Source organism: Corvus moneduloides, chromosome Z (assembly GCF_009650955.1).
Source record: "Corvus moneduloides isolate bCorMon1 chromosome Z, bCorMon1.pri, whole genome shotgun sequence".
In the NCBI taxonomy this organism is placed as follows: domain Eukaryota; kingdom Metazoa; phylum Chordata; class Aves; order Passeriformes; family Corvidae; genus Corvus; species Corvus moneduloides.
The window spans coordinates 69,260,650-69,279,595 of record NC_045511.1 but is presented as its reverse complement, the minus strand read 5'-3'; the positions used below and the strand labels follow the sequence as shown (position 1 = coordinate 69,279,595).

At 39.7% G+C, this 18,946-nt stretch overlaps 1 protein-coding gene across 1 annotated transcript in view; it reads left to right on the top strand.

Moving 5' to 3' along the window:
• The window catches only part of CAMK4 (calcium/calmodulin dependent protein kinase IV), a 146,979-nt gene that overhangs the window by 41,693 nt on the left and 86,340 nt on the right, over positions 1-18,946 (top strand). The window contains exon 2 of the mRNA XM_032095631.1: positions 15,743-15,821. Within this exon, the coding sequence (XP_031951522.1) occupies positions 15,743-15,821 (79 nt within the window). The remainder of the gene's footprint in view (positions 1-15,742; positions 15,822-18,946) is intronic.

Below are 18,946 nucleotides of genomic sequence, written 5' to 3'. Positions count from 1 at the left end.
GGAGGATTTGCAGTAAATAATAAGAATGCTGTTTCGAATCATGACATACGGAAGTATTTCCTGAGTGTAACTTCATAATATTTGCCCTGTTCTCCTACCTCTTGAGAGCTATCCTGTGACCACACTTAGGAGCTGTTTCACGACCCAGATGAATCAACCAGAGCAACGTGGGTCAGGGTGACCTTTTAAAGAATTTTTTCCCACTCTCTCTCTCTCCAGAGCTCACCATATGGCCAGGCTATCTCAGCATCTCTGCAGCAACAGCAGCATCTTCTGATTTCTCTGCCTGTAGCCAGGCCCACCCTGCTGAAAGATAAGCAGATGGACTATGTCAGAAGTTAGGAATTCTCCCTGGAGATGCAGCACATGTATGTTTAAATATCTAGGGTTTACCTTTCAAGAAGGCCAATATGCCACTTCTTAAGAACTCCGTCTTAATCTGAATTCCCCACAGAACAAAAATGAAAGACTAATGCCACATTTGGAAGTCAGTTTCTCACGTAATAAGATACCTGACACAAAATGGCACAAACCTTCTATTTTGAAATGAAGGAGAGTTTTTGCCCTGGAACAATAATTCAGGAAATGTACTTAATTTCCAGCTGTTGTAGCTCTACACTGCAGAACAGCTCCCACAGTAAACTTAAGTCTTAGTGAAGGTATTTGTGAGGTCGATCATCTTTGCCCTTTGGTAAAAACACAGAGGTGTCTGAAGAACATACCTGATTTCTTTTTAACCTCCCTCTTCTGTTTTTCTGTTGTTTGGTTGGGGGTGGGGGTTATTGTTTTGGTGGGTTTTTTTTGGGGGGGGGGGGTGGTTTTCAAGGCCATAGTGGTTCTGCATTAGAAGACTGATGGTGCCAAAGGAAGGTGTATTTTGCTTTTTACTTTTGGAGCAATGAAGGCAGAAATTTAAGACTCTTAATTAGCCCCCTTCATAGACATTATGCTTTGGCACCCTGCAATTAAGACCCAATCCTACTCCTTCGCTGCTGGCAAATTTGCCCTGTAGATAAATTTTGCATTTATGCAGCTACAGAAAGGCTTACCAAAGAAAAGGGACTTAAAAAGTGCTTTAATTAGCTAAATGCAGCTGTAAGGGTAAATCCAGGGATGTTGCAGTAAATGTATGATAGCAGCGAGTTATTCAGGTAACGGGTTTTTTCCTAGGGGGACTGACAGTGGCTTTGAAGAGTCTTCCTCAGAAATAAGAATATGGAGAAATGAAGCAATTAATTTTAAATATATGGCCTGAAGCTTCTAAATGGCTTGCAATGGCCTATAATTAGCTTCATGTAAGAACAAGGATATGTAACAGGTGGAAACATCTTGGTAGCACCTGCTTTGGAGTAAATATATTGCTTATATACCTGAACAATAAATAGATACAGCTATACAGGTGTTACACAGTTTTTCTATACCCTGGAATGGCAGCTCTGGTTCTTTAAGCTGCTCTGAGTGTGCTTTGTTCTTTAACTGACATAATTTTCTACATTGTGCAGTCACTGTCCACAAATACAACTACATGACATCACCACGTCCCACTTCTGACCTGAACTCTTTTTCAGACCTAGATTAGATATCCATAGTTGAAAGCCCCTCTTCACTCTTTATGTCCTTCCTCAACTTTATTCTGTCTTTAAAGGGAGATAGAGAGGGTTTCTAAGTCTCTCAAGCAGCAGCAGAGTGCATTTGAGGCTGTCTGTCAAACTCTAAAAGGTGCTAAACTTATCCTTCACTGGGAAAATGGTTTGCAAGAGTAGTGCTTGTATTGAAAACTTCCCTGTAAGTACTAGAAAAACATCGTAGTAGCCCTTCTGATTGTTCTGTTTACTGTTTTTATTTGCATAATATAATTTCCTTGGAAAACAAAAAACTAGAGTTTTTGTCAGTGTTACTGCATTCAGTGGCGTAAGCTGTTAGACACACTAGGTCTGAATCAGTTTTCTTCTTACAGTATGTGTTTGGCAGGGGAAGAAATATGAGGGAAGTGGGCTTAAACCCTCATTAACACCAAAACCTGTGTGTTGTGCATGTTCCAGTGTCCTGTGATTAAAATCAAGCCACATGACTGTATGTGCAGTCCCTCAGATCTTACTGAGATTGTGTTCACTGCTCTGGCTTCCTACAGCTAAATATTTTTTTGCCTGAATCAGTTTGTAGAAATAATGTAGTTTCCATCAGTCTGAACCACATTTTTTATATAACCAGAAAAAACGTAGACTGTCTAAGGCTGTAATATTTTACAGTCTAAGTCTGTAATATTTTAAATATGAGGTATTTTAGTTTATGTTCTGCCTACCTGATTTACTAATTGACACTAAACAGGACTGTGAGAGTTGCTGAAATAGTGCACAATCTTCTTAAAATGCAGAAGTGCTAAGGGAAGAACACGGATCACAGGTAATAAGTTACAGAACTGCTGATAGCTCCAGTGGGTGAATGAAAAAAGCAGAACGCTGTAGGAGGAGAGGGACAGAGTGGGACAGAGCCTCCAGTGTCCTTGAGGCTACAATCTGCATTGTGCACAAACTTTTTGGATCCTTGAACATTTATAGAAAATGCAACACAAAAAGCTCTCTCTAAAGAGCAAGAACTGTTTGGCCACAATCATTAATATTTTGTCAGCCATAAACACTTGTTTTTTTGTCAAGACAGGACATAGTCCCACACAGATTGCTGCGACCCTTGCAAAAGTTTCTCAAGTTTGTGACTGTATTCAATGTTTAACAAGCATTAGTGTTGTTTCATTAAAAGCATTATTTTCCTAACAGAATTCACAAATTGCCATTGCCAACAGGTTTGTTATTAAGTCAGTGGGGACAAAAGAAATTTATTTTCAAAGGTTCAGATGGAGGAATAAGGAAAACATTTCTTCTAAATGGAAATGTAGATAAACTTCTCAACAATATAGTGAACCTCAAAAAAATATTTTTAAAGGATGTATTAAATAATTTAAAATTATATTGTATTTTGCCTCCCTCTTTGGAGCCAAAGCTTTAGAGAGCCTGACATTACTAAAATTCTTTATAGAGTTGATATAGGCTAAAACTTCGTGCCATGTATTTTGCCAGATAAAAACATTATTAACTAAATATTTGGACAGAAAATATTGTTAAAGCGCAACTAAGCACCTACAGGGATGTAGATCAATCACCAGGAGTCCTGTGCATCCTCAGTTAAATCTTCAAAAAAAGAATTGTTCGATTTTGGATATATTTTGCCAAATCAGTCTCAAGCCCAGAAGCAGCATTTTGACACCTGTAAAGATAAGTTTGCAGAGTTGGTCTTTACTTGAGATCTCATTAAGGTTGTTTCCTCTCCAAGAATCAAGAAAGGAAATCGTAGGAAGGGGTGGCAGAAGTACGTGATGCCTTTCACAGCTTGGTTCTTATGCAGAGGAGAATGTTCTGTGTGTGAATGTGACACCCAGTCTTCGGGGCACAAAGGGGTGTGCAGGGACACAGAGTGATTTCCAGGGACACTGAGTGGTTTCCAGGGACACAGAGTAGTGTGCAGAGACACAAAGTGATGTGCAAGGACACAAAGGAGAGTGCAGGGACACAAAGGGGTCTTCAGGGACACAGAGATGAGGGCACACAGAGGGGTCTTGACGGACACAAAAGAACCTGCCTGTCTGACAACAGAAGATCTTTGGAGATCCATGTCCAAACCTTCCTCACTGCTGGTGCATCACAGCTCTTTTCCCAGCCTGTGGCTGATGTGGATGCTGGAGCTGTGCCTATGGGGGATCTCTGCTGTGCAGGGCACACACCAGCCACTCGCTGGCACGGACAGCTGATCTGCATGGCTGCCACCCACTTAGAGCTTACAAGACCATGAACTGGAGCATGGCCATAATTGACTGCATGTTCTGTTTTGAGCCACTCTCTGAAGGTACCCACAGAACCTTTCTAAAAATATGTTTAAAAAATGTGAATCTGTAAATCCTACATAGGCCATACTGCAAATACTGCCTAACTGCAATTCTATTTTATATTCCAGTGGAGTTTGGAAGGGACAGCCTTCAGGTGTGTCATTGGACTACCCTGTGCTTGAAATTTCAGCATGATGGGGAGAACATGAAAGAAGTAATTTATTTCTAAATGTCTATTACATCACTGTGCTGAGGTCTTTATGTACAGGAGTACAGACTGACACAGATTAGATGAGATTCATTATCCTGGATTACAGAGCAGCTCTGAAAGCTAGAAAGCCTCAGTAATTTAAAAACGGAAACTGCAGCCTTTCTCTAGCATCACCAATTAAACACTGGCTTGATCAGTGACTGATATAGAGAACTTAAAAAAAAAAAAAGATGTTCATGGACTAGATGTTCTGGAATCTTCTCCTTGGAAATGATAACTTCATAACTAAAAAAAAGACTTCCCTCATTTCAAGCACTGAGTAGTGGTAAAACTTTCATGAAAACATAATTCAGCATGCATGCATTTGCCTTTAGGTGTGTGTGACTAATTATCAGGATGGTCTGTGATCATGGTTATTGAGAATGGTTTCTGTGACATTCTTAACATCCTGTTGAAGTTTTTGTAGGTTTAGCTGCACTGGGAGCTGTCATGATAGAATGGTGAAAATTGGAATTTCAGAAAAAGCAGAAAAGGCAACATAGAGCAGAATACACAGCAGTATCCCTAAGAAGGGAGAAAGCTGAAGGGCATGGTTGACTAAATTTACTAAAGAGCATCTTTTAAAAATGTGATGGGGGAAGAGGAAAAAGAAGAAAAAGTTAAGTTCTCTAGTTAAGAGGGAGTACTAGCAACGAAAATGTGTGGAGAGAGCTGAGGTCCTTGTAAAAGGTTAATAGAATATTAAAGGCCCTATTACAGCAGGTGTGAGAATATTTGAATCAGACTGCTGATGTCAGTGGTGACTGGGCGATGTTCATCACAGAGTGCTGAAGAATGAAACTTCTGGGAGGAATATCATAGTTTTCACCTGCTATCCTTCAGAGTGACTATGGGCAGGTGAGTATGGATTTGGTGGAGTACTGGACTGAGACACAGGAAGTCTTTCCTAGAACAGACAGGTTTTTTTATATAGTTTATTGCTCCAGATGGTAGCTGATGCAGAAAAGACTGAGCTTCAGGTTTGAAAGTTGGTGTTGTATCTGTTGCAGAAAGGACTGGAGGGCTTAGTTTATCTGTGGAAGTCAAAACTTCCATGTTGGTGTTACAGAAAGATCTGGAGAAGATGTGACCGTGCTAAATTCCCAAGTACACAAATGCTTTTCAGGAGGGAATGTGGGGAAGTCAGTCAAACCTGCAAACTGTAAGCTCAGACTTGTTATCCTTCATAGCTCCAGAAATGAGAGTCCCTGCTGACATGAACGCTTCTAAAGACGGAGTTGCAAGAAGGCTTTGCAAGAGACTTTCCTTTAACTTTGAATTGAAGCTGCTAAAGATCATGTCAGAGGTCCTGTGCACTGAGGGTTAACACTGCCACTGGCCAAAGAAACACCACATTAGATGACAAAAGCAGCTGGGAGTCACCCCTGGTCCTTTCTGCACCTTCTTGCCCAGCAGTTCTAAGGCCGGAGGAGCTCAGCCAAGTCAGGTGCTCACTGCTACAACTAAGGCAAAACAAAACCCAGCAAGTGAAGACACACACAGGCCACAGCTTTATGATGAGAGGCATTTGATTCTGTTAATTCTGTTCGTCTTGTCTTGTAACGTTTATCTGCTTCACAAAATCCTTCCCAGTGCCTTCCACCTTACTACCTCCGGCCTTTGTTGTGCCTGCTGCCTTCCATCTCACACAAGCAACACAAAACACTCAGTTTTCAAATTCCGTGGCCTGTGGTGGTCCAGTTATAAAGCACCAAAACCGGAAAGAGTAGCAACACAGCAGGAAAACTGGAGCAAAACTACTGCTGACTAGCAGAAACACAGACCTTCTGGAACTGAGTGCACGGGCTACGTCAGGCTTTGGTTGATTGGGGGTTTTTTGGTGGTGGTGGCTTTGTTGTTGGTATTTTTCTTTCCCTGAGACACTTTTGGGATATCCCATCTGCCTTTCTGTCTTCAGAGCTCATGGCCTAAACCTAACCCCATGCTGCCTGCTTGATCCATGTGCCTTTGGGTTCTGCCTGTCCGGTGGACAGGGAGACCACCTCTCCTGTCACACAATGTTTTGTGCAGCACTGATATTCTTGGATTTCTGCTGTACCCACCACTGTAAAATAAATAATTACACCCACAAAGGCACAACATTCCCATCCAAGCATGAAGATAATATGATTAAAATACATCCTGATGTAACATTTTTCTTTCCAGTTTCCACTCAGTTGTTAACTGGCAATAATTAAACTTAATTTCCCCAAACCAAATCAGTTTTGCCCATGACAGTAATTGGTAAAGGATCTCTGTGTCCTCATCTCAACCCACAACCTTTTCTGTTAAACTTCCTACCCCCTTCTCCCCAATCTTGTTGATGGACTGGAAGTGATGGAGCAACTTGTAGAGCACCTGACAGGCAAGACCAACTCACTGCTGTCCTGCATGGTGTACCTGTGTCTCTGAGAAGGAGAGCGTGGTGATCCCAACTTCCTGCCCACTTTGTCACTGGGGCTAGGGTGGATGTTAGGGAGGGCTCCATGACATCTGCAGGGGAGCTGAGGACTGATACAGCTTTGTTCCCCTGTGCATGCGGAAGAAATCCAGCATTTAGGGAAGGTCTAGACCTACTTAGGTCTTTCCCAGCCACCAGAACTAAAGCTGGAAGAGTTGGTCTTCACAGTTTTGGAAGACAGGACCTGACTTGAAACCTCCCCCACACTTGCGGTAAGTTGACATTTGGTCACCAGGCTTGGCAGGATTGCAAAACTTGTCACTCTGATGTAAATAAGCCCCACTGACAAAACCTGCATCAGAGTATATGCCTTAAGGCCATCTTCTCCGTTTTCTCAAGAATATTTTTCTGTTTTGTAAGTAGTAATAACCTCTCTCTGTGGCAGCTTCATCTTTCTTCTCTAGCCTTGTTAATGCAGTGAAATTACAGCCAAGCATTAAGTCTGCAGATTATTGTTATGATAATGGCAAATTAGGTTTTCTGACTGTTATAAAAATACTAGAAATGACAGACTAAAAGTGCTCTCTATTATGGAAGATCAGCTATTTCAGTTTATATTTTGAGAATATATGTAAGTATGATCAGAATATAGAAAACATTATAACACATATTTGTTTAGGGAGTAATGGCAAAGTATTATATATTCCTCCAAACTCTCTTGCGTTGCCTGGCTTTTAGTCTTATAGCGTATGATTAGAAATGTCTGCCCCACCAGGTTTAAAGAAGAAAATACACAGAGTAGCTAAAAAAAAAAGCACAAGAACTTTTGAATCTGACATATATTAAAATTTTGTTTGTTGCTTTGTAGTAAAGAATCCTGGGCTGGCACTGGCCATACATTTCTTGGCAAAAGCAATTTATTTCAGAGAAGACACTGCACAGGAATTGATGATTCAGCACAACACAAACTTCCAAGGAGAAAGCTGTGTAACTAACCAAAAAGAGGGCTGTTGAGGATATGCATGGGTACAAGAGCTTTCAGAATCCCCAAAAAATGACTAGGCCTAAACTCACAGGTTGTAAAGTTTATTCAAAGCTAGTTTTAGATGTGCAAACATGAATAGTCATTAATTTTTCCCTGTCTGATTTCAAATGGTTACTTTTCTATGTACAGAGCAAGCTGTTAAAAGTCGGAAATCTCCATACTGCTTCCCTTCCCTCGACCAGGAGAGCCAGGTTCAGAGTGTCTGCATGCTCATGCTGCTACATGTTGTCTTTTAGTGCAAAGGCCAGTCTGCCTCCTGCATCTGGAGATTGTCATGAAGAGCAGCAATGAATGACATTGACACCTGTTCAAAGTGCAGGCTGTTTAAAACACTTCCTGATGAAGGAATATGTCACCAGGAAAAAAACCCAGGCAGGTAATTCTGCAGTGGCCCAGGAAAGAAGGGCTCTCAGCACAGGAGGTTTTACAAAGTTTTTACTGCTCAGGGCTCTTTTCTCCTCACATAACACTCTTCATTACGTTTAAATAAATCATGTTTATTCTTCATCAGTATCTTTCAAGAGGAGGAGGGGGGGAAAGTGCTGCTTGTGAGACAGGGGTTTAAATGGTGCTTTAAATAAGGCATGTGTATTCCCAGGAGGGGTGAGGTCGCTGGATAGTTTCAGTTGTCAGGCTTTGTGTAGGACTCAGCAGGAGCCAGGCAGGCCATGTCATGGAAAGAAGAAAGTGTGTGCACAGCATCTGTGGCTGTGAGAAAATCCTTGAGACTGCCAATCTAAGGATCTGGGTCTGCATCTTGCGCAGGTAGTGTAAGCATGTGAGTTGGAAAATTTGTCCCACTGTGTCCAAAGTTTGGTACCAAGGACAAAAACGTGAATGGCTTATCTCAGTCCACTCTTCACCCCCTTTTCTTTGCTCTCCCCATTTCACTGAACTGCTTTAACACAGGTAGCTAAGTACTCTTCAGCCCCTGAAAAAAGAAGAGCAGTCTCAAAGAAAAGTTGTTCCCAAATAAAATATTCAAGATCACTTTCTGGGTCTGTTGGACTGCAAGAGCTTCATGTTGAAAAGTCACTCCACATTATTACAAGTCCAGTTTCAGCCAAGTTTAAGTGACATGTCTTTTTCTCACTTGGTCAGAAAGAAATTGAGTTTCCTACTGAGAATGTTTTAGAAATACAGCTCTTCCTATGTGCAGTCTGACCCAACATTTTAGAGGGGCTAAAGGAAAAAGAAGAAATGGTGAAGGTATTTTCTATACACTTTTCTTACACAGGGCTGTACAAAGTGTTCAAATCTTCACCTCATATCTGTATTTCAGCAATCATACCTGAAGTTTGGTTCAGGAACCAACTTTCAGGAAGCTGGGTTACTCCAAGGGGAGCAATCTACTCATGGTATGGCAGTAACCTCTGGAATTCAGTGTAGTTTGAGTTTTACGTCTGTGCTTTTCAAATTAATGCCTGAGATAATGATTCTTGTTCTTTTAGTACGTTGGGGTCAGCTGATTCAGTCAGTGAAAGGCAGGGAAGCCAGACTCAGTGTTGGTGGTCTCTTTCTGGTCCTTAATATTTACCTTTCAGCTAAACTGAAATTTAAGAAGTAGCATTTGAGGTGGAGGAAATTATCTAATGTTAATATGAATATGAAAGAATGCAGCTAATTTGACTTCTAACTGAACTCCTGTGGTTTAAAAAGGCAGTAGCGTCAGATGTAACAATGTGTTTAGACTCTTTGTGGGATAGAGGTCTTTTTCTATAAATTTCCTGCAACACTTGAGGGAGGAGCCCTGCTGGAACCAAGTTAGAAATATGCTGCTGCAGCCCCAGCAGGAATTATCAACTGCTGGTCCAGCCACCACAGCAGGAGTGACTTGAACTGCTGCATTATAATTAGTGTTTCACCAGCCAACCTACCCCATGTCAAGAGAATTTCAGTTCTATAAATTATTATCTGTGGCAGTTACAGGTCCAAGACTATTGGCAAGCACTAGTTTGATTACAGTTTTTTAAAAATAGTGTATGTGTTTTGTTGTCCTTATCTAAGGCTCCTTTTATCTGTTGAATGCAATGAAGGCTGAATATAAAAAATATCTTGGACTATTGCATTGCCTCTGCAGGCCAGCCTGAACAATTGCTAAAAAGTCTTTTCACCTTATATATTAGAAAGTCAACTCAGCAGCTAAAAGTCAAAAAGTAAAAAAACCCAAAAAACAAAAAACCCCCAAAAATTAAAAAAAGAAATCAAAACCTGCAAAGTATGGATGTTTTCATTCTCAAAATCAAACCGGACAGAACTCTGGAATGCAGTGGAATTAGATTTCCTTTTCAGAACTGTGTACGTTTTTTCCACTAGCCTTGCCTTCTTTAAATATTTGTTTTATTCCTGATAGAATGTGGGAATTCCAAGGCTTTTTGCTACTCCTAAATTATATATGTTTTTTGAAATTTTCCATTCTGTTTACAAGTCATGAAATAATGAGGGTAAAGGGAGGGCTGCAGTTGCTTGCAATTGCCTGCAAGTCCTGTCTGTATATGTAGATGTTGATATTTAGAAGAAGCTTTGAGATTGGATTTGAGTAATTTATGAATTGTTTGTCAGACTACTGTAAAAATTGTTTGATAATTCCACATGAAAACCAAGTTGAGAGGATTTCCAAATTTACATGTATGTACTTTTTAAAGTGAAGGAAATATTAGTAATGCCATGGAATATGCATTTTTAAACTAAATTTAATTTTTAGCGTTAATAGATTTTCTCTTTTTTTTTTTGTTCTGTCCAGTCTTTTAACTTCAAACAGGATGTTTAATTTTGAAGTCTAGGAATAGTAATTTCATTTCTATAAATCCATTTTGACCTTTTACTGTATATCTAAGAGTAAATTAATGTGTTTTAACTTTATACTTCTGTAAATGGTACAAAGATATCAGTATTCTTTGTGGCAACCTGTAGTGGACTTTGATCTCTTTCTGCAGTTTTGGCAGCACAGATTTCCATGGCTTTGTACCAGGTACAGTTTTCTTGGGACCGATCATTCTTTCGCCCGTTTTTATTGGACAAATTAGATTGTGTAACCATTGTTTGACTGCACAAAGCACAAACTGATTTATTTTTTAAAAAAATCAATGCAGAACTTAAGGAATTTAATCCAAATAAAATTTACAGGCGATTACATTGAGCAGTGTATTTGTAATGAGTTGATTCAAAAGGCAATATAAAAACCAGGATGAGTGGGCATGGTGTGGAAATGCTGACCTACTTTCGAAAAGACCAAATTTCCTACTTACAGTGAAATTACTGGCAATGAGTATCAGTTTATTTTAAAACCTGCAGCTCGAGAAATTTACTTTTATTACCTACCTGTAGTCAAGTAAACATATGGCTGCATTTCATTTTGGTTGCCTTTCCTGTTTCAGAGGCAGACACTTTTTGTGGATTTTGGGGAAGAAATGTTTTTTCCAAACTGGGTCAAATTCTGTCTTTTCTTGTTATGTCTTTTCTCTCTCTGCCAGGCTCCACTGCAGGATCCTGCAAATTCCATTTTCTCCTTTATGTGCAAATTCTCCTGATCACTTCCACCTCCTTAACACCCCTCCTGGGCATCCCTGCCTTCCTTCCATCTGTGCTGACGCCACTATTTTTGACTGCATGTATTTGAAGTGTGGCCATGCTTTTTCTCTCAGTTTTGCAGTCTGGAGTCCTTAGCACAGGCAGGGCACTATGGTGCTGTTGCCTAACATTTAAAACAGTGTCCTTCTGAAATAATTGGGAACTCGGTAACACCTGTAGTAAGGAAAATAATCTAGAATGCTTAAACAATTGTCTATTGAGAAGGGGATGCGGAAGCGCCAGAAGGTTTTGCACATTTTAAATATTTTGAAAGCATTTTTCAAGTTTGTGTGTAAAACAACACACATGCAGAGGTCAGTTATTGAATTTTAGTCTATTCTGATGTATTTTGTGGTACTTACCTACATGCTAAACTAATGGGTGAGTGAATTTATCATGTCACTGAAGTATTTGTACTTCTGTGCTAATACTGAGTTGTGTGTGCTTTAGCTGTGACACATTTTACGCATAGGACATCACGATCTCTCTCATGTGTTGTCATTGTCCTCATTGTAGGTGGCATCACAAAAGTGAGTGTTCTTGTTGTCCATTATGACCAAATAGTTAAGATGCATACATGATTTTCATTTTTTTTCTAAGTTTGATACATATATACATATATATATGTAGATGTAGAAGCACATTTTTGTAGTAGAGCATGTGGCATGTTCACAGTAAAAGGATCTGTTGTTGTTGTTGTTGTTGTTTAGCATGTTCACAGTTATACCTGGGCTTTCAAAAGCAAATCTTTAACGGAATCATTAAGCAGCTTTCCAGACAGAAACACATGTGCCAGTAAAGGAGAATGACAATATTTTCAACAATCCTAATTACTATTCTCTAGCTTGGTCAACTCTGTATTCCAAGAATATGCCTATGTTTTTCTCCTCCATATTTCTTGTTACAGCCAACTTCAAATAATTTATATTTTGATTCCACGTAGACTGTTTCCAGGCAAAGGTGCAAAAAACCAGCAGCTGGATGCTCCTTTAAGCCTCATTTTTGTTAGAAGTAAATAAATACACACTTACATATACAAATATAATAAATATTTCATATAAATATATATATATACATATATGCGAAGGTAGCTGTGTTTGTATATATTCACTAAATACAAAGAGGCAAAAGCTGACAGAATCCGTTTTAAATAGGCAAACACTGTATAGGGAGTGATCTTGTGGAATATGGGAGACATAATTTCTGGTTTCTAGCCTGAATTGGTAATGGGTCACTTGTCTGTCACACACTGCAATGTACTTCTGCAAGTGATTATCAGCTGTTTGGACTCAGGGCCCTCTCAGTTTCTCCCATTTAAACCTGTAATGGGATAGCATTAAACACTCTCTAGAGTTGTTGTCTGCTGCTTATCAAATAAGTGCCTTAACCATTGAGTATAGGTGATCTCTTTCTATAACACTATTTATTTATCATTCGGACAAATCAAACACCCCCTGCAGAGAGTGGGACACTGAGAAGCTTGTGGTCTGCCTGTCTGGCCATAATTTCCATGCCTGAGGGAGTGGCATGTTGCCACAAGGTTTCTTGGTTTCTGTTCATTTGTGTATTCTGACCAAATGTATCAATGAAGTTTTCAGTTGCTGCAGATTCCGGAGGACGTTCTGAGAGGCCGGTTGAGGGCAGTCAAGATTTGAGGTTGAAAAAACTTAGGGTAGGGGCAAGAGGCTACAATTAGCAGCTCTCTGAGTGTTTCAGCTTCACATGAGAGTCTTGCAGCTGAATCTTCCCACTGCTCTTTGGTGATGAAAGCTTGAATTGCTCCAGTTGGTGACCTTCCAAGTCACACAGTCTCAGGAAAGCTGGATGTGCTGATTCAGCAGAAAGCTCCAGCAGGGAGCCAAAAAAGGAAGCAAAGCAAACCACTCTGATTTGCATGAGGCAGTTCTGTTTGCACACTCACATGCTAGCAACCCCTTCCCTATTTTATTTTTTTTTAACTGTGGAGAAGCAAACATATCCTGTTACCACCAAAGAAACAAGGAATCAGGTCCATACTGGAATAGCTCTCTGCTACATTTTGCATCAGGCGTGGTGTGAGAAGGTTGCCATCCTGTTCCTGATTTCCTGTACGGGTTTCTGGCGTGGAAGAGGAAAACAGTGTTGGTTGTCAGCTCATGTTAGATGTTCTCTCTCCTGTCTGGTAGGAGAAAGTCTGTCAGAGCTGGGCATAGCCACATAAACCAAAAGCAAACTCTTTCAAAGTGTTCCCAAGCTTGCAATACCTTGTCATCAATTTTGCACCAAATGAGGACTCCAGGGATATGCAGAAATCTGTACAATAGAGAATAATTTCTAAAGTAGCTCTTCTGTGTGTGTTTTGAATATTGACTAATGTGCCTGATGTCAAACTGCTCAACTGGATATTCTCTCCGGGCTGTCTTACACCTCTTTCAAGCATTTTGCTGCCTGTCTTCCAGTTTTGGGCACAGTCAAACGAACTGTTAAAGGTGGTGTGATGCTATCTGTCCTTGCTTGTGTAGCTGTCCGTCTCATCACTAAGCCAGTTAAATAATCTGGGGTGTTCTAGTGGCTAGGCTCTTATTCACATGGAAGATTTTGCAGTACCAGGTTGCAAATGGTAAAGCAAATGCTGAGAGACAGAGACTGTGCTCCATTGCCACAGCAGCAGTGAACACCAAGAGAATGCACAGGAAAGAGTGCACAGGAATGGTCTTCCATTTATTTGGATCATCAGCTGGATAGCTTATCTAATTCTGCCCTCACCCGAATACAATTGTTTCTAGAAGGTTTGTTGCCTACTTTGTAAGAACATATGTAAACTAATGAGTTTAATAATTATACTGCATTCTACATATGTGAAGCGGGGTACAGGAATGATTTGCAGTTTGTGCACTGACTTCTCCATTGCAATCCTGCAGTGAAATACTGGAGAAATAAAGCTTATCACATCAGGTTCTTAGAATTCCATCTTTTAACATTTTTTGTTGGATGTAAAAGATGTGAGGGTTTTTTTAATGTGGTATATTTTTTCTTCATGCTAAATAGAGTCTTTTGAGACTTGGCCAAGGAGAGGAGATCTAATTAAATTCATGTAATGATTCTGGGAGTCACTGAAGCTCTCAGTACTCCCACACGTTTATCAATATACTTTTATGAAAGACTAATCATTTTAGCATTTGAGATGAAGTGAAGATTAATTTATACGTGGTGAAGAAAAGCCCTCAGATGACTGAGCTGCATAACCCTTGCCACAGGTGACCTTTCCTTATGGAGAGGTGTTTCTGAAATAAATCTCAATCAAATGCCAGTTCTTGTGCTCACTCATGTACTTATGAAAATAAGGACGTGCCCACTCAGAGCCTTGTCTGGCACCTCTCTGGCCTGTGCTGAGGAGGGAGAAGTGCAGGGCACCCATGGCAGTTTTGTACAGCACCCAGAATAATGAAGTTTGCACCACAGCTTTAATCCTATAGTCGAGCATAGCTATGCCATTCTACTACTTAAAAGAAAGCTGCTCCTGTCACTGTGCAGCTTCTGCTTGTCTCCTGTAGTTACTGAGATGGGTTTCTCTTGTTTCAGAGTGCAATATGGAATGTGATATGTATGGGAATTTGCTCACTGCAGAATTGCTGTATGCAGTTCTGCAATGGTTGTTCAGGAGGTCATATATGATAACTGCAGTCCCTCTACCTTAAAAATATGCAGCTACTTGGAAGCGATGAGTCTTGGAGTAGGTGACAAATCTGAGGGCAGGAAGCTTCCAAAAATGCCTTAAATTCAGTGATGGTGCTTCACTGCATCCATTTTGTGGTAGAATACAAAAGTATCTGAATGGTTTGTAACCAGTATGAGTTTGCCAGAGGTTTCACCTCTGTTTAAGTAATTCATAGAGTACAGGGTCCTTCCATGACAGTAACAAGTAAAGCACAGCAAATTGAACCTGCTTCTGGAGACCATCTGGCCCAACTTCCCACTCAGAGAAGTGCCTTCCACCCAGCAGAGCCATAATTTTATGTTAGGAGTGCTCAGACAACACATTCAAGTGACTACACCTTGAAGGCAAACTGAAGATACAAGCCCAGTCCACTTTTGCTGTGAACAAGTCCCACCAGTTTCCACTGAACTAACACAAAGTGCTGCTTGCTCCATTTGGTGCCAAATTTGACTGTTTGGGCCACTGGGCAAGGAGCAGCGCAAAAACCGTCTCTTCTGTCTCACCATTGCTGCCATCAACAATTAGTGAAAAAACCCCACAAGGTAACAAATTGTTGCAGATGTGTTGCCCTACCAAAGGCAAGATGTGTTCGCTTGATTATCTGAGGAAACATCGAGGAACTGCCATGAGACAGAAGAGGTGTGGCCAAGAAGGATGTTAAACTCTTGCAACCTCAGTTGGCTGAGTAACTGCTGACGTTCACTGGTTAAACACAGAGAAGCTCTGACACTTCTTGGGTTTTGGGGGGGATGGTTTATTGCATCTGTGGGGAAAAGTGAGGTTGTTTTGCCCAAACTGGGAGGAGTAGAAAATGTAGGAAACTCTGTTTATTGACAAATTTGAAGAGTTGTATGTACAACTCAATTATTCTTCCTTTTTTTTTTTTTTTTTTTTTAATTTAGTGGGGCTACATCCATTGTCTACAGATGCAGGCAGAAAGGGACCCAGAAACCTTACGCCATCAAAATGTTGAAGAAGACAGTAAGTCATTTTTGTTTTGTTTTGCTTTGTTTTGCTTTGGAGTATGTTTGGGATTTTCTCTGGGTTGGCTTTTTGTTGGTTTTTTTTGGTGCAGTTTATTCACGTGGGGAAAATGTGCTAGATTTAGGACCCTGCTAAGCTTGTATTTTCCATGAGTGAGTTTTGGCTCCTCATCATTAAAACAGCTGTTAGAGGTAACAGTACTGTGCTGGGAATGCCTTATCCCCACAAATCTGGCTTGTACCTTCAGCTGGTGGTGTATGTATACACTTGGATTTGGAAAAAACCTGTTAGAAAAAATATGTCTTTTTCTTTCACTAAAAAAAAGCCAAAAAGGACACCTTGAATTATTTAAATGTTCAGTGTTTTTTCTTTGATTTAATACGTTGTTTTGCTCAAAAAATGCCATGAAACAATTAATCCTCTTCCAGAAACTGATTAAAATACCAATTCAAACCCAAGTAAAATTAAATATTTTGTAGAGGTTTTTTTACCGCTATGAAATTGCTAGAGAACCAGTTGAGACGATAATTTATTTTTAGAGCTCCATATATGTCACACTTATACTACAGCTATTTTTGTGTGTTCCAAAAAATAGATGGTGGAAAGCAAGAAGAGGCACTAGGAGAGGAAAGGCAAGTTATGGACTGAGAGACTTCATGCAGAAAGACAGTGTGGGACACAGGGTAGAGCAGCTCACATTCTTAGGATGGGAAGAGAAGTCTGAGAGAAAGCAAGCAAGCTGTGAGGCATGGACATGATATTTATTCATGAATGATTTTGATTCAGTTTATTCCAGTGTTAGATCATTCATTATTCCATCATGTTCAGGAAGGCTCACTGTAGAACCATAAGGATGGGTGGGTAGGTATAAACATGTCTAAATGGTGACTTCACTGGTGGTCTCAGTGCAAGATGTAATGAGTGGGTTTCACATGAGTAAAATGTTGGCATTAATTTGTCATCTTTGAACGTAAGCCAAGGTTTAAACTGGCACAAAGATTCAGTTGTGTGTGCTGCTTTTGAATTTGCATCTGTGCACTGGAAGAAGCAGAGCATGTGCATTGCTGCAGCTTATGGTCTGCCTTTCCTATGGAAGAGCAGAGAATTTTTGAGGTTTCATCAGTTCATTATGCCATTGATTTAGATAATGTTTTAGGAGTATACGGTCCTATAATTCTCATCCTGAAATGCACTAGGAAGAACTATATTTCTTAAAAATATTTCTCTGCTTTTTGTTTTTTGCCTTCATGGAAATTAATTCATGTTCACAATTGCCACATTTATGCTAGGTCTATTTATTTGTGTCTGAAACTAGTCAGTTTAGACCTTGGTAGAGTTACTGTAACACAGATTTTTTCCTTTTTTTGTTGAAGTGTAGGAAAAATGGCAAAGAAGAAAAGACTATAGTTATGTAAGTTGTTTTCACATCAGCAATAGCTTGGCTTAATGCACCCTTGGTTATATTAGCAGTGTGGTTAAGCAGTTCACAGAGCTGAGTTGTTCCCAGTGTAATTGATGCACTTTGGGATGTTTTGCTATGAAAACAAGTAATCCTCTTACACAGCTGAGCTTTTCTGTATAAATGAGAACATGGGAGACAATGCTTTAAGGAGTGCCACTGCTTGTGTCTGTCCAATTTGGAGAGGTAATTATTATCACAGGGACAGAACTATCTGTGTTAGAGTGCTCCTACAGCAGGAGATCTGATCTTTGCTGAGAGTAACTCAGTATAAAAATAACCACATGTGGGCCAAGTCATCTACTAAAATGTTGACTGGCTTAAGTTTCCTGTTGGCTTTTTGAAAACAATTAGAAAAAAAGGATGGCAGTTCAATAGTGGAGGAAAAGGGACAGGAGGAAAAGAAGAGCCTGTGATTATTTTTGATTGAGTCCTATTTCTTCAATTTCCTTCTTACATGCATATAAGGGAGCTCTGAAGAGCACATGAAATTAGAAGACAAAGGAAGATGACAGAAGAGCAAATACTCTTGATTTTTCCATTCAAACTGACTGACTGAATGGAATCACTCTGCTGCTCTGAACAAGACTGACTCTCTGTAAAAAAAGGGTGAGGGACAGGGATAGGGTGGTCCAGATTGTTCTAGAAGTGATAACAAGTGATGTGTGATTAGGAGGCTGGTGGCTGATGGGCAGCTTCAGATTTGTGAGTGATGGTAACTAAAGTGCTGTAATTTGAAGTAAAGCATTAGAAATTATTACTTTTATCCCATGAGAATGGCTTAGGTAAGAACATATGATCCTTTAGGACTGAAGTAGTGTGCTAGGAACAGACTGCAAGAAACATAAAATACCTATCAGTGTTCTTTTCATTTAAACAGAAAGAGTAATTGTTCATTTTGCGTGATTAATGCATTCCCATTTAAGAACAAATAAAATTTTGGGCAAGGCCTATCATCCAGTTCTGAGAATACATGATTGTACAGGGATTTGATTTCCTATGAGGTTCTGCATGTAATATGTTTTTACCATCTTGCTTAATAAAACAGCAGTAGATTATTTGCAAGTTTCTGGGTGGGGGAGTTTTGTCTGTGGTTTAGGGGGTTTTATATTGCTAGTTAAACCATCAAAGAGTAACAGAAAAAAAACATTTATATAAATTTTTCCGTGTGACTAAAATAAAACAAAGTGTTCATAATATTGTATTTCAGTTGAGAGGTTTAATAATTCTTAACCATTAATACAAATTTTCTACAATTCCAAAAGGAGGAGAAAAAAAGGTTTTTTACTGCTTCAAAATTATTGAAGCAGAATGCTTCCATTTTCTGTTGGTTTTAGTTTTGTCCAATTCAGTCCAAGTTTAGGAGTATCTTCAAATCCTTTAATTACACTAATGGTGAATAAAATTTAGTTCAAAGAACACCTCTTGTTCTCACACCTGAAGTGTCAAAGTTGGGAAACTAAGAGGCAAGTTAGAACTTTAACTTCTAGACCTGCTAAAAGACAACTGCCAGAAGGGTTAAAGAGGTCCAAAGAAAAATTGATTTTTGAATTAGTAGGAGAAGCACTCTCCACTAATGCATAAGAAATAAAATTTTTAACAGTTCTTTAGACCTATCAAAAAAATATTTAAAACCCAGCATCTTTGGGTCAGATGAATAAGC